General features: G+C 40.4%; 1 protein-coding gene across 3 annotated transcripts in view; it reads right to left on the bottom strand.

Moving 5' to 3' along the window:
* The window catches only part of ZNF318 (zinc finger protein 318), a 60,686-nt gene that overhangs the window by 20,255 nt on the left and 15,910 nt on the right, over positions 1-24,521 (bottom strand). The window contains exons 8-11 of one of the 3 annotated variants that reach the window (XM_020976810.2): positions 24,266-24,365; positions 22,640-22,758; positions 10,085-10,174; positions 704-2,875 (exon numbers count right to left, since the gene is read on the bottom strand). In XM_020976810.2, coding sequence (XP_020832469.1) covers positions 2,675-2,875; positions 10,085-10,174; positions 22,640-22,758; positions 24,266-24,365 — 510 coding nt within the window. In that variant the 3' untranslated portion in view covers positions 704-2,674. Of the gene's footprint in view, positions 1-703; positions 2,876-10,084; positions 10,175-17,788; positions 22,235-22,639; positions 22,759-24,265; positions 24,366-24,521 lie in introns of those variants that run through there. The other 2 variants (XR_013487015.1, XM_020976809.2) reach the window with 2 other exon arrangements.

Genomic DNA, 24,521 nt, shown 5'->3' with positions numbered 1-24,521 from the left:
TTTGGAACTATGCCCAAAGGGCAATAAAACTGTGCATACCCTTTGACCCAGAAAGAGTACTACTAGGTCTGTATGCCAAAGAGATTTTTAAAAATGGAAAAGGACCTCTGTACAAGCTAATAATAGTAGTTCTTTTGTGATGGCTGAGAATTGAGGGGATACCCATCGGGAATGGTTGAACAAGTTGTGGTATATGGACTAGAATGCTTTCAGAAAAACCTAGAAAGACTTACACAAACTGATACAAAGTGAAGTAAGCAGAACCAGGAAAATACTGTATACACTACAGCAATTTTGTAAGATGATTAACTGTGAATGACTTAATTATTTTCAGCAATACAAAGATTCAAGACAATTCTGAAGGACTTACGGTGAAAAATGCTACCTACCTCCAGAGAAAGAACTGGTGGAGTCTGAATGAGGACAGAAGCATACTATTTTTTACTTTTTTTATGGTGCCTGTATTTTGGTCTGTTTTCTTTTCACAATATGACTAATATGGAAATATTTTGCATGACTGCACATGTATAACTTATGTCAAATTGCTTGTTGTCTTGGGGGAAGGGGGAATGAGGAAGAGAATTTGGAACTCAAAATTTTTTAAAATGTTAAAAATTGTATTTACATGTGATTGGATGTTGCTGGCAACTAAGTGAGGCACCTCACAGGAGAGTGCGAAATGAAGAGACGTGGGCCAGGCAGGTCAGCGAAGACTGAGCCGTTTATTAATCTCAGGGTCACAGTATATATAGAGAATCCTAACATAACTTCAAAGAGTCATTCCCGTAAGACACTTCCTATACATATTCTGTATATGTGACATTACAACATATGTTTCCTTGTTATCAGGGCTTATAGATAGGGCAGTATACTCCAAGACCTTCCCTGGCGCCACCTTATTGGAAGGATGGTATATAAATCTAAGGGTTCAAAGAGCAGGAAGGAATATTTCAAGAGCCTCCTTTGCATGGGAGATTGGTGAGCCAACTTCCTAAGAATGTGAGCGCTAGGGGTCAAGACTGGGCAAGAGTCAAACTCTGTCCTGGTTCTTCAACTCAGATCAGACTCTTCAGGGCTGGCCCTCACACTTCCCCCTTTTTGTTTTGCAAGCAACTTGAGGCGATGAACATCTGTTCCTAACACTCTGACCCGTGATTTAATCAAGGTGACAGCGCAAGGAATAATGAAACATAATATGATAAACAACACTGCCCAAGAAAATGCATGAAATAACAAGGCAAGTAAATGTTTAAATATATTGATCGCACTTAATTTTTTTTTTTAAGATCTCTACAGCCAGATTTTTTGGATTGGCCCCTGGGATATGATTGTCTGTGATCTCCTGGGTTATATTAGCTAAAAAAGATAAATCAGCAGAAAGGCTACTATTATGCCAAATACCCTCTAAATGGTTCTTAATCCTGTCCCATTTTACTATATGGCAAGGGAGTAACACATACCATAGTAAATCAATAATCACATTTTAAAGTAACTCTAAATTCTGTTTCTGCAAGTTCATCCCCAATAAATTCCACAGCATCTTTTAACACGTCTAGTTTTTTCTGAAAATCTAAATCAATTTCTCCTTGTTTTTGAAGTGCCAATGACACATTTTGAGCCAATGTTTCGGTATACCGTGCATCATGTAATTGTTGTGTGAACGTATCGAATGATACTGCTAATGCAACAAGGGATGGGATAAGTAATACCAAGGACACAATTCCCCAGATGACACATTGTACACATCTCTTTTTTCTTAAAGAGATCTCTTAATGAAGATAGTACGTTTTGATTCGCAGGAGCTAAAAACCACCCCTCTTCCACTTGAGCAGGAAAGATACAATATTTAGGCCTTTCTAAAATCATAGCTACATATTCCCAAGTTCCATGTGCATAATATAAGCATCTATTTACTATACAATTCTTGCATTCAATTTCATAATACCCATCAGGTGTCCGTGTGATGTTGGGTCTTCCAAAAAGAAATGCTTGATGCCTGGGTAAACAGGCAACTAGCTTTGTTTTATTATAACAAAGAGTGGTATCATCTCTTGAGGGAATGGCAGCATGTATGTATATAGAATCAAATGCTGCCATTGCTAACCAAAGTTTCTCCTGATGTACACCATTCCTATTGATAATCCCTGGCGTGATCCTCCCTTGTCTTGCACCCTCAACATTACTATCTAATTTATTCCATATTTCAAATCTTTTCCAATTATATTTAGCTACACCCCTATAGGATGTATGACATTTTACCCAAGGCAGAAATGTATGCCATTTTGTTGTTACAGAGATGTTAAAACAATCTGGCCAAGGAGAAAAATGAACTGGTCTTTCCACAGACTCAATAGTTTTGACACTAAACATAGATATGTTCCAAACTACTTCCTGAGGAAATAATTGTGCAGAGTGAGTGATATTTTCTAACTTAACACCGTAATCTATAGAGGTTACATGGATCCCAAAACATATTGGGGGTGAGTCAGCTTTGCCTTTGAAATTGTATCCTATTATATCATACATTTTTAATTTTTTAATTCCCAAATCCCCTTGTCCAAAAATTTCCGCCGCTTCTCCTGCAGGCATAATGTTAATAACTGGGTCATTCCATGTGAGTAGTCTTGGCCAGGGGGGGTCGTCGATGTATGACCAAAGCTGTAAAGTTCTTGCTTCAATAGTGGTTAGTTGTAACATCATCAGCAGTTGTAGCAGCTGTCCTGCCTGCCAACTTTCTCCGTCGTCTGGGTCGTTCCTTCCTTAGTCTTTTTTCTTTCCTCCTTCTTCGAATTTGGAGCTTCTGGAACCTCCCGGTCATCTCTGAGACAGAGTCTGATGTTACATTCAGGGATCCATATTGGTCCTTCTGCATCATCTGGAAAGACAGAAGCTTACCCTCATCCCTATGTCAATAACCTGTCTGGCCTGAACCAACAATTGGTCTTTGGGTTCTTCCACATAACTCTTTTTTAGATATGTAAACTCTCATCCCAACTACCTTTGTTTTGTCTAAAATGTTTTTCTGCAGGAGTAGAGCCTTCTCTATCGGGTGTAAGAAAATTTAAAGCATATACTGCTTGGGCCAATTGTCTACGTGGTCTGCCCCTGGCTTCTCCCCCTTTTTGTTTTTGAAGAAATACTCTAAGAGATCTATTTTTCCTTTCTACAATTGCTTGACCAGTGGGATTATATGGAATTCCAGTAATGTGGTGGATGTGAAACATAAGACAGAATGTACAAAATGCATGAGAAACATAAGCAGGCATGATCAAAAAAAGAGCCTAGACATCATCTTTCAAGAAAATTATCAAGGAAAACTGCCCTGATATATTAGAACCAGAAGGCAAAACAGAAATTGAAAGAATCCACAGATCTCCTCCTGAAAGAGATCCCCAAAGGAAAACTCCTAGGAATATAATAGCCAAATGCCAGAGTTCCCAGGTCAAGGAGAAAATATTACAAGCTGCCAGAAGGAAACAATTCAAGTACTGTGGAAACACAATCAGGATAACACAAGATTTAGCAGCTTCTACATTAAAGGACCTCAGGGCATGGAATATAATATTCCGGAGGGCAAAGGAGATAGAATTGCAACCAAGAATCACCTACCCAGCAAAACTGAGTATAATCCTTCAGGGGAAAAAATGGTCATTCAGTGAAATAGAGGACTTTCAAGCATTCCTGATGAAAAGATCAGAGCTGAATAGAAAATTTGACTTTCAAATACAGGACTCAAGTGGAACATGAAGAGGTAAACAGGAAAGAGAAATCATAAGAGACTTATTAAGATTGAACTGTTTACATTCCTGCATGGAAAGATGATATTTATAACTCATGAGCCTTTGTCAGTATTAGGGTAGTTGGAGGAAAAAAATTATATGTATGTATGTAGATAGATAGATAGATAGATAGATAGATAGATAGATAGACAGACAGATAATGACACAGGGTGAGTTGAAGATTAAGGGGTCATATCTGGAGAATAAAATTAAGGGATGAGGGAGGATTACACTCAGAGAAGAAGAAAGGGACAGGTAGAATGGGGTAAATTATCTTACAAAAAAAACAGAAAAGTCTCTTACAGTGAAAGGGAAGCAGGGGAAGGTGAGAGGGAATCAGTAAATCTTATTCTCATAGGATTTGGCTTAAGGAGGGAGTAACATACACATTCAATTGGGTATGGAAGTTTGTCTTACCCTACAAGAAAATAGGGGGAGAAGGGGACAAGGGGAGCAGGGGGATGATAGAGAGGATGGCAGATTGGAAAAGGGGTAATCAGAAGTAAATACTTCTGAGGAGGAACAGGGTCAAAAGAAAGAATAGAATAAATGGGAGGGCAGAATAGGATTAAGGGAAATAGAGTTAGTTTTTCACAACATGTCTGCTATGGAAGTGTTTTGCACAACTGCACATGTACAACCTATATTGAGTTGCTTGCCTTTTCAATGAGGGTGGGTGTGGAGGGAGGAAGAGAGAAATTTGAAACCTGAAGTTATAAAAACATATGTTTAAAAAAAAAGTTTTCACATGCTATCAGGAAATAAGAAATACAGGAAATGGGGTACAGAAGTCTATCCTGCCCTACAGGAAATTAGAAGGGGAAGGGGATAAGAGAAGCGGGGGAGAGAAAGAAAAGAGGACAGACTAGGGGCAGGGATATTCAGAATGCATGCCATCTTGGGGTGGGGGGAGGGTGAGAAGGGGTGAAAATTCGGAACTCAAAAACTTGTGGAAATGAATGTCGGAAACTACAAATAAATAAATTTATATTTAAAAAAATAAAAAATTTTAAAAATTTTAAAAAATAAAGAAACATAAGCAGGGCCATTATCAGTTTTTAAAACTGAAGGCACACCAGAAATGGAAAGCAATGAAGCATATGATCTATAACATTTTGTACTGCTTCTCCTGGTTGTGCAGTAGCCATCGTGAAAGATGAAAATGTGTCAACTGTAACATGAATGAATTGCAACTTTGCAAAGCTGCTGAAATGAGTAACATCCATTTGCCAAAGTTCTCCTGAATGTAATCCACGTGGATTAACAGCCAATTTATATGGCACGGGGGTGTAAGGGAGACATTTACAACAGGATTTCACTATTTGATGAGCTTGTTCTCTAGTAATCCCAAAATTGTTTTCTTAGCATCGATGCAGACTGATGAAACCTATTATGAGATTCTCTTGTTTCATTAACTGATAAGACTAATAGTGTGGGTCTAGTGAGTTCATTGGCTATTCGGTTTCCTTGCGTAAGGGGTCCTGGAATGTGAAGGAAAAATGTGTACAATATATTGGGGAAGTTCATTCCCAAATAGTTTTTTGTAACATCATAAAAAGTTGCAAGATATTATAATTAGATGACACTTTAATTTGAGCAGTTTCTATATTATTAATCACTCCTACTGCATATTTACTGTCTGAAAATATAGTAAGAGGACCGGAATATCTTTGTAGTGCTAATATTATAGCATATATTTCATTTTGTTGGGTAGAATCAAATGGTGCACGTGCTACATATCTTTCATCAGGGGGAATAAAGTATGTGATTAGAGGAGGCATCAGTAAAGGCAGAGAGTGCTCCCACTAGCGGATTCTTTTTTACTGTCGTGTTGATAATCCACTGATGTTTTCCAGCAAATTGTAAAACTGGGTATCGATATGTATTGTCTATTTCCCCTTGAAAAACAATAAGAAGCACCTGCCAAGAGTGATCTTGACTAATTCTTCTATTTGTTTTTTATCATAGGGTTTATACTAGGGGCATGTCCAACTAACTGTAATACTCTTTTTCAGGCTTTCTTAGCCAAGTCTGCTACCATAGAAGGATATGTTTGAAGAGTATATTTTGGCTGTGAAGGCTGAAAAACCCACTCTAGTAACTTGTCTTTCTGATGTATACATCCAAAAGGTATATCTGGGGTATCCAATATTGTAACTTCTAAATGTATACCAGATTCTATGCGCTAAGCCATTGCAGTTTCAGTTGATTTCTGTATCTTTTCTACTTGCTGTTTTGCTTTTGTGGTAAGTGTTCGAGAAGATGTAGGGTCAGGATCACCTCTAAGAATAAATCCTTTAATTCACGAGTTCCTATTTTTAAATAATAAGGTCTGACCCAATTAATGTCTCCTAGGAGTTTCTGAAAATCATTTAATGTTTTTTAGCTTATCTTGTCTAATACATATCTTCTGAGGCTGAATTTCTTTCATTCCTACTACTTGTCCTAAATACAAATAAGGAGGTGCCTTTGGAATCTTTTCAGGTGCTGTCTCCAAGCCGTGCTCTTTAAGAGCTTTAAACATGTCCCCCATAATACCAGCTAATTGTTCTTCTTGTGGATGAGCACAAAGAATGTCATCCATATAATGAATTATGTATGCTAGAGGATATTTTTTCCTGATGGGATCTATAGCATCCACTACATATTGTTGACACATGGTAGGGCTATTTTTCATCCCTTGAGGAAGAACTTTCCACTGATATCTCTGGTGAGGCTGTTTCATTTTTTCCTGATGGGATCTATAGCATCCACTACATATTGTTGACACATGGTAGCGCTATTTTTCATCCCTTGAGGAAGCACTTTCCACTGGTATCTCTGGTGAGGCTGTTTCAGATTCTCTGATGGTAATGAAAATGCAAAATATTTACAACCTTCTGCTCTAAGGGGTATAGTATAAAAACAATCCTTTAAGTCAATTACCCACAAAGGCCATTCTGCCAGAATTGCAATTGGAGAAGGCAATCCAGGTTGTAAAGCTCCCATAGTTTCCATACGGGCATTAACTTGTCTGAGATCTGTTAACATTCTCCATTTACCTGATTTTTTCTTAATAGCAAATATAGGAGAATTCCATGGACTAGTGGAAAATTCTATATGACCTGCTGCTAATTGTCCAGTTTATATCTTGAAGAGCCCTGATTTTTTCTAAATTAAGGGGCCACTGGTCCACCCAAATGGGAGGCCCTTCTTTTCATGTGATCTTTGGTACTTGTATGATTCTTTTCTCATCCGCCATGACCCTACTAAAAATTTTTGCTATTTATTGTAACATTCATGTTTTTCAATAAATCCCTTTCCCAAAGACAACATGGAATATGTGGTAGTACATACAGTCTAAATCTTCCTTGATGTCCTTCTACTTTCCATGTAAGCTATGTGGCACTTTGTGCAGGAGCATCTATTTCCCCTATTCCCTGTAACATCACATTCCCTTCATCTAGTGGCCATTCCCTAGGCCAGACCCTTAAACTGATAACTGGCTTACTAGCTCCTATGTCTATTAGCCCTTCAAATTCCTTTCTTTGTACTTCTATTTTTAAGGTTGGTTGAGCGTCTGTGACAGTTCTATGCCAAAACAGTCCTGTACTACCAAATCCTTCTGTCCCCCTTATTTCTTCTGTTGTTTTTCCCAGTATTTTATAGTCCATTACAATCATTTGTGCTATCCTCTCCCCCTTTTGAATGAAAAAACGACAACGGGGAAAAGCATATACCATAACCTCAATTTCTCCAGCGTAATCAGAATCCACCACTCCAGCGATGACCGTGAGTCCCCAAAGTGTCTGGGAACTACGACCTAGTATAAGACCCACCATCTCCAGGGGTAATGGACCATGTACTCCAGTGGGAATGCAGACCACTTCACCCCTGATGTCCTTATCAAGACTGGAACTGAAATCTAGTCCAGCACTACCCGGGGTGGCATGAATAAGGTCTGTTATTATGAGTCTTTTGGGCATGGAGCAGGGACTGGGTGTAGTAATGAAAGCACTGACCCTATTGTTTGCCGGGGCCTGGAGCAAGCCCCGCCGGGGGGGGGGTTTAAAGGCTGCCCATTAACATCTGTAGTAGATCTGCACTGTGATGCCCAGTGATTTCCCCTTTGACACCTAGGACAAGGAGTACTGGGGGGCTGGAGTGATGCCTTTCGAGGGGTCCTACATTCCTTCTTCATATGGCCGGGCTTCCTGAAATTAAAGCATTTTAACATTCGCAGACCCTTCTGATTTTTATGAAAGGCAGCCGCTATCATTTCTGCCTGAGCCGCTGCCATTACTTGTGCCTGAAAATGTGTGGTCCCTACACCTTGACATCTCTGAATCATTTCTGTAATAGTCATATTAGGCTTGCTGCCTTGTAAGGCTTTTCTACAATCGGCATTAGCATTTTCACTGGCCAATTTTTGAAGGAGTATTTGGGCTGCTTGTGAATCAGAGATACTCCTATGTATGGCTTGCATAAGTCGGGCTAGAAAATCTGGGAAAGTTTCTTGGGGACCTTGCTTTATTTGAGTAAACGAAGCTCCCCTACCCTGTTTCCCAGGAACCTTTAACCACGCCTCCCGTGCAGCCTTCATAATTTGTTCATATGCTACAAGTGGATAATTTAGTTGTTGCTGCAGTTCAGTAAACATCCCTGTTCCTGTGAGCTGCTCCATGGAAACAGGGATCATTGTTCTTGTATTGTGTCCCTCCTGCTCTTGGCATTGCTCAAAAAATTCTGATTTCCATACTAGATAATCTCCTGGCTCCAGACATGTCTTTGCCAGTGAATACCAGTCATGTGGAGCCATGGCTGTATTAGCTATTGAATCTAATAATGTTTGAACATATGGACTATTTGGCCCATATTCTATTGATGATTTTTTAAAACTCTTTTAATAATTTTAATTCAAAATTCCTATGTTCCCTAATCATTTGTCCTGGATTATTTGGGTCCTCTTCCTTCATATATCGGGTACATTATGCCTTTTGGAATAGCTAATTTTAATTCCACGAGCACTTCTTCCCCTCTGTTTTCTGCCTTTTCTATTGCTTCTTCTAACAACCCTTTGCATCATAACCTTTTCCCAAGCTCTTGTTTAACAGAAGAGGAATACACATCTTTCTGTTGTTTAGGGGAATACTCACCTTTCTGTTATTTAACAGAAGGGAAATACACACCTTTCACCTCATCGTCCTTATGGGAACCTGATCTATAAGAGGGAGGTGGTCTTGATGGGGCTGACGGTATTATAGAATCTTGACAAGGAATGTCTTCCTCATCCTCCTCAACTGTCCTACGACTAGCTCAGCTCACCACAAGAGCAAGGATCCTATACTAACCTTGAAGGGATAAGACCAGCTTAACCTTCTATCTCGAATGCGCATTGATGAGGCGGGAGACAAGATGGAAGCAACTCCGTTTAATTTTAACAAAGCATTCACTTAAGTAGTAAAGTAACAGGAACTTCTTCTCAAGTCACAATGACATAGAGTTCATGCTGTGCTAAGGACAGTGCATGCACATCCTGTGCACTTATCTGACTCCAATCCCAAATAAATGGCTGATGACCATACAATAACTAGCGGAGTTAAAAGATTGTTAAGGATCCATAGAATGGAGCACCGAACCAGGTGACCTTTGCTCATAAATCAGCACCCGAGAGGGGCCTCCGCCCATCAGTGAGACCTCATGAACAGCCTGTGGTCCTCTACATCCTTACAGATCCCCAACACTCAACAATTCTCAACTGTTCCTCAAAGGCCTTATTCATTTCTTCTTCCTCATCTGTTGCTGCCCCTATATCTACCCAAATCACTTTCGTAGCTAACGGTACTTTCTCCAGGGGCGTAAGACATATTTTTTAACACATTCCAAATTGAAAAGTTAGCAATCCAGAATGCACCAGGACCCACTTCTCTGTAATATTCACTCATTTGCTTGCCTACAATCTCCCATTTCTCTAAATCTATTGTTCCTTCTTGTGGAAACCGTGGGCAACATTTCTCTACACAGTCTAAGAATTCCTGTAGCTGTTTGGAGTAAGTAAACCTCTTTCCCTTACCATTTTCTTTAACAATTTTAAATAACAATCTTGATCTTTTTTCGCACTTTGTACTTGACCCATACTTTCAATTTCAAGTGCGCCTCTCAAAATCGAAAGTATGTGCTCGTGGCCTTTCCAAAGCCACACTATTTTCTTATGCTCCCATTACCGAGCCTTTTTCTTTTCTTTTCCCTATATCCCACTTAGCCTGGTGTCCCCTTTAGCCCTAAAACTGCTAAAGGACTGTATTTTACGACTGTCGCTCTCTTACCTTGTTTCCACAGTGTTGAGCCACCAAGGTTTTTCTTTTCTTCTCCGGAGTCTCAAGAGAGCCACTCTCCTCGTACTGTCTTCCATGTCCCTGTTTGGGCGCCAATTGGAAAAAAGTCAAATATTAAAAACAAAAGGACATAGAAAATAGGAAACCTAGGAAGAACAAAGGGATCTACTGAGGAAAAGAAAATGGGAAGACTAAAGAGTTAATGGGATCTGGGGGACTTCTTGGTTAGGTCCTTGAAAGGGGTTTAGGAATGTTAGCTCATGAGGAGCTAATCAACTCCTTTCAGCCAGATCTCCAGGTAAGTTTAGGACACAGTGAAATTGAGATTATAATTTTTTTGAGAAATCTCAATTGTTCTCTGTTTAAAATGAAAAATCTCCCCCTTCCGAAAAACCCAAACCAAACCCCAACCATCCAATTACTTGATGTGGAAACAATAGCTGGCTTTAATAATATCTTACATTTCTATATCATTTTAAAGTTCACAAAGTGCTTTGCTTTCCTCACATCCATTTTGTGAGGTAGGTTGGTCATGTAAACTTAAGCATTGCTGGGCTTCCTTGTGGAGAAGAGTCCTTCTTCCTAAGGTTTGCTTCAATGTTCTCTTAAAGGTCCTTAGAGACTTCTTTCCCTCACTTCTTCACTCTAATTTGAAATCCTTGAGATGATAACAGGGAGGATGGCACGAAGAACTGCCATCTTTCAGCACCCCTTCCTCACCTATCTTCCCTAAAATATAAGAGAACACTCAGATAGTCTTCTAAGTGAAAAGAGGGTCACAGTGACTTACAGAATCAAGGAAAAACAGGGTCAATGTATCTTGTGCAAACAGTTTCCAGATTAATGGTTATTCAATCAACCAACATTCATTTATTAATAGCCTACTTATTAGGTACTAGGCACCATACTAGGTGCTGGGGATGCAAAGACAACAGCCTAGAGGTTGCCTTCAAGGAAAATACTACTTGGGGGGATGTATTATTACGTTTCATCAAATGTAAATATGTATATAAAAATAGAAAGCAATGGGAGTAGAGAATAACAGGAAAACAGGGAAAGACCTCCTATATGAGGTGATATTTAAGCTGTGCATTGAAGGAAGTGAAGGATTTTATAAGACAGAGTTGGGAAGGGGAAGTCTAGGCAATGGGTGAAAGACACAAAAGCAGGAGATGGAATGTCATATATAGGGCCAGTTTGGCTAGAAGGTAGAGTACATGAAAAGGAGTAATATACAGGTAGCTTAGAAAGAAATGCAGAAGCCAGATGGTGAAGGTATTTAAATGCCAAACAGAGGAGTCTGTATTTTATCCTAGTGATAATAGGGAGTCACTGAAACTTCTTGATCAAGGGAGCACACAGATCTGTGCTTTAGGAATACCAAATTGGCAGTTTTGTGGAGGATAGATTGGAGAGAAACTGGATACAAGATCAATTAGGAAGCTGTTGATATAGTCTAGGAGAAAGGTAATAAGGGCTTGAAGAGACTGATGACTGTGTGAGTATAGAATAGGGACGGATGCTAAAGATACCCATGAAGTAGCATCAATAACATTTGCAATTAATTGGATAAGAATGAAAAATTCAAAATGACTTCTAGGTTGTAAATCTAAGTGACTAGAAAAATGGTGGTGTTCTTCAACAGAAATAGGGAGGTCAAGAGCAAGAGTAGGCTTAGGAAGAAAGAAAATTAGTTCTATTTCGGACATGTTGAGTTTGAGATGCCTATGAGACATCTAGAAAGAGATGTTTAGCAGGTAGTAAGAGATCCTGGACTCCAAATGAGAAAGAAGAAGATTGGATACGTAAATCTGGATATAATTTGTGTAGATAGTTGTTGAATCCATATTAGAGATCACCAAAAGAGAGTATAGAGAGGAAAAAGATGCAGAGTCCAGATGTTCACCCACATATAGTAGGCAAGAAGCAGATGTTGATTCTGTAAAGGAAGAATGAGAAAAATATATTGAACAGGTAGGAAGAAAATAATGATAAAGCAGTATTATAAAAACCCAGTGAAGACAGAATACTTATCTAATGAAGAAATCAAAGCTATCTATAAGGCATAAAAAAGAAATAATCAAAATCACTTTTGATTAGAGAAATGCAAATTAAAACATCTCTGAGGTACCAGCTCACACCTATCAGATTAGCTAATAAGACAAAAAAAGGAAAATGATAAATGTTGGAGAGGACATGGGAAAATTGGGACATTAATGTACTGTTGGTGGAGTTGTGAACTGATTCAACCATTCTGGAGAACAATTTGGAACTATGCCCAAAGAGCAACCAAATTGTGCATACCCTTTGATCCAGCCATACCACTACTACTTCTGTATCCCCAAAAGATTATTAAAAAAGGGAAAATGACCTATGTGTGCAAAAATATTTATAGCAGCTCTTTTTGCGGTGGTAAAGAATTGGAAACTGATGGGATGCCCATCAGTTGGGGAACAGCTGAACAAGTTGTAGTTTATGAATATAATGGAATACTATTGTGCTATTAGAAAGGATGAGCAGGCAGATTTCAGAAAAACCTGGAAAGACTTGTAGGAACTGATGCACAGTGAAATGAGCAGAACTAGAACATCATACACAGTAATAGCAACATTGTGCAGTTATCAACTATGAATAACTAAGCAATACCATGATCCAAGACAATCCCAAAGGACTCATGATGGAAAATGTTATCCACATCCAGAGAAAGAACTGATGGAGTCTCAATGCAGATCAAAGCATATTATTTTTGGAGCAGCTAGGTGGCGCAGTGGATAAAGCACCAGCCCTGAAGGCTGGAGGCTGGAGGACCTGAGTTCAAATTTGGTCTCACACCAGACACTTGACATAGACACTTACTAGCTATGTGACCCTGGGCAAGTCACTTAATCCCAATTGCCTTGCCAAAAAACAAAAAAAAACAAAAACAAAAAAATGTTATGGGGCAGCTAGGTGGTGCAGTGGATAGAGCACCAGCCCTGAAGTCAGGAGGACCTGAGTTCAAACCCGCCTCAGACACATAACACTTACTAGCTGTGTGACCCTGGGAAAGTCACTTAACCCCATTGCCTAGCCATTTTTTCACTTTCCATTTTTTTCCTTTGGGTCTGTGTCTTCTTTCACAACATGACTGATATGGAAACATGTTTTACATGATTGCACATATATAACCTATATCAAATTGCTTACCATTTTAGGGAGCAGGGAGGGGAGGGAGGTAAGGAGGTAGAAAAATCTGGAACTCAAAAAATTTTTAAAACAATTGTCAAAAATTGTCTTTACATAGGGCCAGCTAGGTGGCACAGTGGATAGAGCACCAGCTGAAGTCAGGAGGACCTGAGTTCAAATCTGCCTCAGACCAAGCTGTGTGACCCTGGGCAAGTCACTTAACCCCAATTGCCTTTAAAAAAAATTGCCTTTACATGTAATTGGAAAAAAATGTAATTAAATTTTTAAAAAGAATACTTATCTAAAAGGAGTGTGTGGTCAACAGTGGCAAACACTGCAAAGAGGTCAAGAAGTATGAGGACTGAGAAAAAGCAATTGGATTTAGCAATAAAGATCACCAGTGATTTTGTAGAAAGCAATTTTAGTTGAATAGAGGGAATAAAAAACACATTGCAAAAGACTGAGAAGTGAGTATGAGGAAGTAAAAACAACAAATGTAAACAGCTTTTTCCTAGGAGTTTGAATATAAATAAAAGGAAAATAAATGTAGTACAGTAGTTTGAGATGGTATGGTCAAGTGATTTTTTTAAAAAAGATCAGGGAAATCTGGGCATGTTTGTAGGCATCAGGGAAAGTCAGTGAATAAAGGAGAGGTTGACAATTACAGAGAGTGAGATGACTGAAGGGACCTCCCCAGAGAAGAGAGATAGGGGTAAAGTTCGAAGGTACAAGTAGCAAGATTAGTTTGGTTTTTTGGTTTTGTTTTGGTTTTTTGGTGAGGTTATTGGGGTTAAGTGACTGCCCAGGGTCACACAGCTAGTAAGTGTCAAGTGTTTGGTCTGAGGCCAGACTTGAACTCAGGTCCTCCTAACTCCAGGGCAGGTGCTCTATCCACTGCACCACCTAGCTGCCCCTCAAGATTAGTTTTTGCAAAAAGAAGGGCTCATTTTTAAGACTAGAACAAGTGAAGAGAGAATGAGGGATTATCAAGTTTGTAAATTACTTATATAAAGTCTCAACCCCCCCTCCCCAAATCCATGATCCTTATTTATTAGCCAACATATGGAAGCAAAGAAATGTTACATCTGTACAATCATTGAGTGTGTTTGAGGTGAGTTTTTTTAGGGGGACGAGAAGTAAAAAAATTCTTAGTTTAAACCAGGGGTCCTTAACTTGGGGCCTGTGAATTTGTTTTTATTAATATTTTGACAATTCAATATAATTGGTTTCCTTTATAACCCTATGTATTTTATTTTGTGCATTTAAAAATTATTTTGCTATTATTGCACATATATAGCCTATATCAGATTCCCTGAGGTCTTGGGAAGGGGGGAACAGAGGGAGACGGAGATAATTTAGAACTCAAAATCTTACAGAAGCGAAGGTTGAAAACTAAAAACAGATAAATAAAATTTAAAAATAAAAAGCTTTAAAAGAAAAAAAAATCATTCTGAGTCTATGACACAGAAAAGGTTAAGAACCCCCAGGTTAAACTTATAAAATTAATTGGACTGAACTGAATTAGAAAACCTAGGTTCAAAATGAGGCTGTCACTGAATAACTTAGCAAGTTATTTTCCCTCTCTAAGCTTCCTTTTTTTCATTTGTAAAATGAGGTTGGACAACATGACATTTAAGGTCCTTTCCAGTTCTGACATTCTATGTTTTTCCTATAGGTTGTTTAGAATTGAAAACTTAAGTTACAAAATTTCTGTTTTGAGGCTTGAAAGGTTTACTTACTTGGTCCAAGCAAGGATGACCAGATTTCTAGCACTAGTACCTTATTTTTCCAGCACTACTGTGTGGCTCTCATTTTACAGATCAGGAAACTGGAGACTCAGAGAGGTTAAGTGGCTTGCTCTGGGAGTGGGGCTGGATTCACAATCTTTCCCTGACTGAATTTAAACCTCTCTCTGGTAGGCCAAGATGCCTTTCTAGCCTTACCCTGCTAACTAACCACGTAGACACGTTTGGTAAACACAAGCTCTCCCTTCTTGGTTCTTTTCTTGGTTCTAGTTACTGAGAACATGGTAAATGACGTTCCTGAACCATTTATCTCCTTAACATTGGCTAACAAATAAGGATAATCTTCACTTGTCCCCCTTCCATACTGTGGAAGGTTGGGGAGAAAGGCATGGATTCTTTGGTTGCACTTAAAAGGCAGCTTATAAATGGATATTGTATTTGCTAATTATCCTCCGAGGGCATGCTAAAGAAAAGGATATACAGGTGTCAGTTCTCCATTTGTAAAGCCAAGGAAATTATCTAAGAAATTTTGGCTAAAACAGAGTTATTTTCCTGAATTAAACCACATTTCAATTTCCTCTCAGGTCTACAAAGCACCTTCCTCCTTATAACAGGATGAAGGCAGGTAGGACAAACATCATTATCTTTATTCTAGAGGATAAACTGAGGCTCAGAAACAAGTAACTTGCTTAAGGTCACATAAACGATAACTAGGATGGGAATTCAAGTCTCTGGACTCCAAGTCCAATGCTACAAATCTACTATGGAGATACTTTCACAATGAAAGCGGTTCAATTATTTCACAGAATGTCAGGAAGGGAAAGGATGCCCCTTCAATTAAATAAATAAGCATTAAGCATCTACTCTGTGCCAGGCACTGGGGCACAAAGATAAAGTCAAACAAGTCCTTGCCCTCAAGGAGCCTTCATTCTACAAAGGAAGTGTTACAATCAGAATGACTTAAGTAGCTCATAAGATAAGATCTACTCTCAAATCTAGGATTCTTTCTACTATATAACACTGCTCCTAGAATTTAGAGTGGAGCTGAGGGGGGAAAATTGTACAGGGTTGTGGGGTTTTTTTTAAGAACTGGCTTGAAGCTGTACAAGAAAAAAAATCTCATTTACAAGAGTCTCATAACTTACAGGCCAGATTCTATTAAGGTGACAGCGCTCCAGGCACAGTAGTCAAAAGAGTTTCCACTTCATAGCTAGTGCTCCTCTTGAGGGAACCAGCTCTTCCTAGCCTGGAAAGCCTTCTGTTCTTTCCCTAAGGTAGACCTATCTATGTCCGGGAAAAGTGTCCCTAGAGCCTCCGTTCTGGCTCTATCATCAATCAAGAACACACAGCCAGCACCACTTCCTGTCCAGAATATTTTAAAAACTCGTTTGCTATTTCATATTAGAAACCACAGGAGGTGTCAGGAATGGTCTGAAGTAACAGCAGGGAATACATGGAAGACCTATATGGAGAACAGCTGTAGCCCAAATCTCCATCCTAGCTGCAGCTCATAGGACTTGTCTATGTGCCTGCTTATTTGAAGTGTCTACCTCCAAACTACCAAAGCAGAGGTACCACAACTGTTTGCCCTGTGATCTCAAATACAAACATGATTCTAAGCTTTCCCAAACCACTGGGAACCAATAATTCTTCCCAACTGGGGCTGATTCTAGCTGAGAAAAGACGAGTTTCTCAATAGCGGGCAGCATTAGGATCAAATGATAATTTTTCTAAACATATTCTTTCCACCATGGTGAGTAAATCAGTGCTGGGCAAAAAATCAAAATCAGGATAAAAACAGGTCCAAAGAGGTTTCTTTTAAACTTCCAAATACATTGGACACACCCAGCCTGAAAGATAAAGACTTAGGGTGACAAAAATCAAGCTTAGGAATTTACTATTCAACAGGGTACCTTCTGGGTCTGCTTAAGGCTACCAAGCCACAGAAGTAGAGCCTAACTTCTGGGGCTCAGGATTAATAATGCTTAGGTACCTTAGGTCAGGACTTGGACATGCAAAATCACTGATTAACTTCTCATCCACTAACTCTCTCTACAAAAGCTAGTGGCTACTAGATACTAATGGATAATGCACTTCAGTCATTGCTCTGGGGAAGAGATGTTACCCAACACATATTTGGGATTTTGAGACATAGTGGAGGGGGTGTGGGGAAGGAACCCATTCTCCTTAAATGAGAAAAGGCCCATTGATGGAACAGCAACCCCAGGCTAGGAGCAAAGTCTGGTCTTTGCTCTATAGGATATGTATGTGTGTGTATGTGTATATAGGAGATATGTGTTATATATGGTGACTTACAGATTATCTATATAGTAATTTATGGATTATCCTATTAAGTGGATATTCTGAAGCCCAATTTCTGTCAGGTTCCAAAGAGGGGCAAAAGCGTTAATGTTAGTAATTAAGGAAATTAAGGGTTAAGAGCCCTGTTTTCCAGAAGCACTCCACATCAGGGTCATGGGCCCTGTGATTTCAGTACCCAGGTAAGGTACATTGAACAAATGAATCTGGCAAGTACCTGATGATGCCAGTCCACATATTTGTCCTACAACTTCCCATATATTGATCATTCAAAAGCTAGTTACTGTGTTACTAGTTCCCATGAAAATATGATTAGCAATTTCAGGCTTTGGGGGTAGGGAGTGAATTGTCTGGCTAGATTTTCTTCGGTGTTCACCAAAGTCATTTCCATTGGGATTTGAAGGTCCCATTTCCTTTGCAGTTCAAATGTATTTGGTTTCCAAACAAAAATCCAGAATGAAACATGTTGGATCAATATATTTATTCCAAGGTGATTTACAATGAAAAATAAAACAATTAAACTTGTGTGAGCCAAACACATGAATTCTTTAATTGTTTTTAACAAAATATACACCCAAAACACCACTCTATGGTGGAAGCAGCCTGAAAGGATGGGAGGTGAAGGGAGGGGCACACATAGGTTCCTGGCACAAGGACAGAGTCTGATCCCAAGATAAGGTTCAGGTCTTCAGCCTCTTCAGTGCAGGATCAGCTGCTAAACGATTTAACACAAAAAGTTACTGGATCACAATACAACGAATGAAAGTCCATTTAAAATCATGTAAGTGACCTCAAAGTGTGTCTGGTCCAGGCGTCGAGCCATGAGCCTTACCGATTTGTTGTCTTCCAAAAAAGAAGTCAGCTAGATTTTCTTCCATGTTTACTGAGGCCATTTCCATACAGGTTTGTGGGTGGACAGGATGGTCTCAAGCACAGGTAATAATCAAGGGATTTGGGGAGATTAACATGCCACAGATCAAGAGAGACAATGAAAAAATGAACTACTCACACTTCATTTCAAACACCACAAAAGCAAAGTCATTCCAGGACGAATGCTTAAGAACTATTATTTTCCATTTGTCCATGGAGATTTCCCAAGTCAACATGCCTTATGGTATTTCCCAACAGGAGATCCATCAATATCCCCAAGGAATGGAACTGGGTAGGAGTACAGCAAAAGAATTTTTTTTAGTCAACCCCAGTTCCCTTTCCCGAAATCCAAGAACTGGCAAAGAATCAAAGCCAAAATACAACCAAAAACACACCATGTATTGAGCCAGACAGAATCCATTTTAATGGCAAAGCACGAGAAAAGAAATTGGCAAAAGAATTCACAGAAAAAAAATATTCTCTCTTTTTTAAACATCTGTACAGAAGAAGATGCAGTATATGTAGTACTTTTTCAGAAAGGGAGAAGAAAGTATATTTTCTAACTTCAACCAATATTCATTGTAGGATGCTAAGTGCACCATTAAATGGTGTCTCCAAAATGGAGGACCAGTCAGTTCCTGGACCCTCTAAATACCAGAGCTTTAGAAGCCAACACAACTTATTTACAAGTAGCTCTGAAAGTTCTCTCCTCTCCATTTCTAACACTGGTAACACTAGATCTTGTGTGGTTCTAGGTAGCATCAACTGTACCTTCCTCCTGCGTTGGCATTTCCTTAGGGCCTACAGCAGCACTAACAACCCATTCTTTTCCAGGATAACTTGAGGCTGGCATATCTGCAGCACTCAAAGTGCTGTCTTTGTCCACCTGAGAAAAGGTCTCCATCACAGATGGGGGACTCTGAATCTCAGGCTGTAGTGTGCCTGTATCCAGGCCACTACTCTCAGGTATATCACCTGGTTCGGTGGGTAGAGAACAAAGCTTCTCTTCCTGCTTTTCAGAGACTGATGTTACAAAGCTGACCAGGTCTGGCTGGCAGGCAGATGGCCGAAGGCCTGGAGAGCAGACGGTATCTGACTCCAGTCCTAGTGACCCCTCAGCTTCTAACTTGAAAGTCTCTTCTGTATCCTCAGGAAGCATTCCTTCAGCCTGAAGGTCCAAGGATTCACGTGCTACTTCCATGTCCTCGTCAACAGCTTTCAACACCAGCTGAGTTTCCAAAGTATCAGAATCAGGCATCTTCTCATTTCTGGGCCTAGAGTTTTGTTCATCCTTCATCCCTAAGTCAAGTGCCATGGTTTCAGGAGATTCAAAAGAAAACTCAGAAAAAGTAGAGGTAAGGTTAGTTGACCCTGTTGAACACAAAAATCTCCCTTCATGTACATTCTCAGACTGGGTAGCCAAAGACTCTCGGATTGGTTCTAACTTACCAATGGAGAAATCAGAAGCTGGATTGCCTGGGGCACAAAGTTCCCCTAAATCTGTAGTTTCAAGGCCTTCTACAGGTTTGCTTTCTGTTGCCAATATTAATTCAGTACTAACAATGGACGAGTCTGAGAATCCTGACTCTTGTCCCTTCGGAATCTCGATGTTCTCAGGTTTCTTGGTCTCTTCTTCCAAAATAGCTGGTTGGCAGGTCATTTTCTTCAGCTCTTCCCCCACTGGTTTGAAGTCTCTGATCTTAGGTGCTCCACCAGCTGGTTCAAGGGACAGGTCTTCTTGACATTCTTCACAACCAGACAGCACAACTTGCTCTTGTGGGCTGCCTGTTAAATAAATGTTTCTCCTGACTATGGATTGGATAGATGATTCTAGGGCAAAATGCTGGACACCTGTTGATTGTGGGGTCTGTGACATAGATCTAGCATCTGACTGAACTGAGTCCGTTCTTATTTCCATAGTAGACTGAGCTTGTGTATGTGATTCTGTCATTACCTTACCTAGACTTTTCACTTCAGGTACTACCACCATTTCTTCAGGCTGATCAACAATCTGGTCATCCCTTGGCAGGTTGGTCTGTTTGGCTTCTCTCTTCCATACATAGCTGTCTTCACATTTCAAACTGGAATCCTTCAGGCTGTGGGGGTCCCTTTGCACTATGGATAATGAAGTCTGAAGCTCCTCATCCTGGTCACCTATTCTCTCTTTCCCCACACCCTCTGAGAATAATAATCTCCCTTCTTCCAGCTCAGAGGCTGCCTCTACCTCACTTCCACAATGCTCTTCAGCTAGGTGGGGCTCTTGAATCCTTTTAGATTGGTTATCAACCATTCCAAGGTCCCTCATATCTACCAACTTTGCAGGACATGCTACGTCTGACATTGGGGGGGCTGGCTCCTCTACACCAGGAGGACCTGGCTCTCCTGAGTTGAGGTCAGCTTCCCCCTCCAGACACATGTCTGTACTGGTCTCACTCTCATAAGGACTAGAGGGCAACATGGTTGAAGCATTTGCCTCTGGGCTGACTTCCTCCTGGGGCTTACCCTGGTCATCTGCCAGAGAAGCAGAACCAAAGTCCATTCCTAGAGGTTGTAGGCAACCTCTATTCCTTAGTCCCAAACTCTGTTCTACAATTGTCTGCTGTTTTGGGGATCCCATAGTCTTTGCAATGGGCTTGGCCAAACAGCTGTCCAAAGGAACACTGGCCAAACTCTTATCCTGGGACATCCCCCTTAGGAGAATACCACTCTCCCTAGGGATGAAAGAACTATCAGAGTTCTCATTTTTAGAGGAGTTACTACTCTCCCCATTGGACAATGTGCTATTGCCCAACTTGCTTTCTGGATTCCCTTTACCACCACTGCTGTAGAAGATGTCATACAAATCCTTGGCATTGGCTGTAGCTAGGCATGAGTTCCGCTTCTCCAATTTTTTGGCCTGTTCACTGAATACACCTGAGAGTGGTGGTGGAGGACGAACCAGTACAGACAGCAGCGCCTGGTCATGGTCACTCTCACTTACCCCAGGTGCCACCTCATCTGAAGGGATGGCAACAGGGTGCACTGGAGCCAAGATGGAAGCTGGCAAGACTGGAGTCAAGAGGTTAGATCCCCCTATACCGGGGGTCAAGATTTGGGATATGGTAGGAGTTGACTTGACTGGAGACAGTCCAGTGCTTGTCTGAGCAGGTGTTGCAGTAGCTGACTTAAGTGCAACTGGGAGTGGCGGCGGTGGCGGCGGTGGGGGAGGTGGAGGCAATAGCTGCTCAGGTAAGGGAGCTGGCTCATTTTTCTCAGCCAATACAGTCTTTTCCTCTGGGGAACTTTTTAAAATCACCTCTTCCCCACCAAATGCCTTAGAGATTATGTCAGGAGGTAGCAGGAGATCAGTTGAAGACTCTTTGACCACTGGCAGAGGTTTGGCAGTGGCACCTGAGGATTTAATAGACAGGAAAGTGTTAAGAGGTGCAGGCTTGCTCACTGTAGCTGAACCAGATTTGCGCAGCACTGTGGTAGGGATAGGAAGGTTAGGCCGGATTTTGGCTTGGGTAGAGGTGGCAACAACAGGCATCCAGGGACTGGTGTGAGCAATGACAGTTTTCCCAGACAGTTTGATCTCAATGGGCTTCACTTTCCCAGCCTGGGCTTTGCCATCCTCTTTGTCCTTGTTGGTTTCCATATTCTCTTCCTTAGGGATGCTTGGGGCTACTGCAGAGCTTTTTTCATCGTCCTTTTCTGACTTCTTCCAGCTGAACTTCCCAAAGGAGGAGGATGTCTGTGGCTCCTTTGTTTCTTCTTTCAGCTGGAGTTTTATGGTCATCTTTCGCTTGTTCTCAAGCTTGTCTGGGGAGTTCCAAGTCTCAGAGAGCTGTTCATCTAGTTCTTCAGAAAGCTTTTCTTCATCTTCCTTCATTTCTTTTACAACCTTTGCCTTCTTCTCATCTGTTTCCTCCTTTGGCTTCTCACTGAGTTTTCGCTTCAGCTCATTTTGCCTTCGGCGCTCAGTCTCCAGGACCACAGCCAGACCTGCCTGACGATCCAGATTCCTTCGTTCCTCATACAGTGGGTTTTCATCCACATATTTCTGGAAAAAGAAAAGGCAGGGACTCAATGACTAGTTTGGGTTACTAGGAAAATGAGAAAACCTTGGTCCTGACACTGTTTTGAACAATAATGTTACCAGTACAGAAAACCAGAGGTTACCTTTCTAAGGAAGTACACACTCTCTTGACAGGCTCAGTGTCTCTTTCTCTCTGGGGGCTGAGACCTTCCTAGAAGATGTCCCTTTTGATGTGGAGCTTTAAAAAACAAAAAGCTCCAATCTGCAGTCATATCAGTCAGCGTTACTTGGGTAAAAATGCAACAATGACTTTTTCTTTTTTTAAATTCTGTATGGGCTTTAGTTGGTGAAGTTGGGGTGGCAAAGGAAGTTAGAAAAAAAGGCACTAAAAGAAATGGGGTAATGCACTATGCTACTCAAGAAACCAACCTTATACTTCTCATTGTGCTGGTGACACTTCACGTGTTGTTCTCCAGAAATTGGATCCCCAAAAAACTCCTCACAGAGTTGGCAATAATATCCAGTGATGGGAATCAGAAATTCAGAGCCTGGAGCAAGCATATAAAAAGAGTTAAAGAAATGAGCACACAACACCCACCATGACACCAGCTAAAGGAAATTCCATTTACCCATCCTTGAGTCAATACGGTAAAGAACAAAGCTTTTCACTTACATTAAGTTAGAAATCTTATTCCCTTGAAGCTCTCTCAATGGTTTGTTCTTCCCGTCTCAAATTTAAGGCTTGAACATAGGACTTGCCATCCTTCACACCTATGGAAACCTGGGCCCTTCCATCCACCCTTTTAATGCACTCTCTGGAGTGTCTTCCACTCGCTACTACATTCTCTGGACTACTGGGCGTTGCTATCCACCCTGATGCTGCAGGCTCTTACATTTGTTTTCCCCCACTCTTAGAATGCAAGCTCTTTGTGGTAAAAGATTGACTTGCTTTTGTATTTGTTAACACAGTGCTTGGCACATAGAAAATGATAAATTTTTTTCATTCAGTTATCCATCCCCTTACTTTCCACTCTCTAGAGGTTAAATCTCTCTTAGAAATCCCTTACAACAGTAAAAAAAAAAATCACTAAATACTTCTGATACAGGCCTTCTTAAAAGCAAAGTGTCATCTTAGGGATAGAGGCTTATGTGCCAACTACAAGAGATCTTGGAAAAGAAGCCATGACAGTTCCATCAACCAGGGTTTTAAAAATCTCATTGATTAGATAAAAGCAGCACCCCTAAAGAAATATTTGCAAGTTTTTCTTGCCTTGTTTTCAGGAAGAATGGAGCACATTCTTTTAACCATTCCCTACTTATTCTAGCCTTGTCCTACGACTGGTTCAGGCTCCTTGGAATCACTCTCCTTCTGAACAAAGACTTTATAAAAGCTTCTAAAACCCACCCCACATGCAAAAGAATCAAAACAACTAGCTTTGTCACCTGCTCAATTATGTTGATGCCATTTGTTGATGAGTTCTCAGAAGGCAATTCATGGTCCCTTGATAGATAATTCTGTTGCCAATTCTCTTGGAACCTCAACTACCACTAAGCATCCAAAAAGGTTTGCAAACAGTATTACAAGACAGTCAGACCAGAACTACTCATATGAGTTATTCGACGTCAAATTATTCAGTTAAAGTTGTTTATTCATCAGATCCACAGTATGACAAATGGCGATTACTTTTCAACTAGGGAAGATCAAGGACAAAGTAACTTATTTCCCATTACTCTAAGTACTTCACTCTCCTAACAACTAATCTAGACCCTATTTGGTTCTTTCAGAAGCAAAAGTAGTTAAAATGAACTATCATCTCTCTGACTTTTCTTAGTTCACTGAGCTTCAAATAAAGAAAAAAATACTGAATAAGAGGATGGTACATAAGAGAGCCAATAACTTGAAAGCCTGACCTTGATCATGAGGACACCACTCGCCCTACTTCTATCCTTTGCTACTTCTCTTAGAAGAATCCCAGTGCTGCCTCCCACTATCATAGCCCAAGGAATCCTCTACCAACTGGCTGAAAAATGAGGTAAGTAAAGAAGGGTTCATACCTTTGGCAGGGACAGTTATTTTATCGACGCGCTTTGTGGTGTCTTGCTTGGCCTCACTCTGGATCTTCGAAGCCCAAGGTCTGTTGTAGGGATCCAATGTCTATTTGCAAGAGGCAGAGGTGCTCACACAACAGCACTAATAACTCAAGGATACATCTTTCCTCTCTGTCATTTTCTCTCCCACCTGAGGCCATAAGCCCCAGCAACCCTCCCCCTCCTCCCCATCTGCCAAATGGTTAAAACGGAAATCACCTGT

Source organism: Phascolarctos cinereus, unplaced genomic scaffold, assembly GCF_003287225.1.
Source record: "Phascolarctos cinereus isolate Bilbo 61053 unplaced genomic scaffold, phaCin_HiC Scaffold_5;HRSCAF=322, whole genome shotgun sequence".
In the NCBI taxonomy this organism is placed as follows: Eukaryota; Metazoa; Chordata; class Mammalia; order Diprotodontia; family Phascolarctidae; genus Phascolarctos; species Phascolarctos cinereus.
Note: the sequence above shows the minus strand (reverse complement) of the source record. Positions and strands in the feature narration are given on the sequence as shown.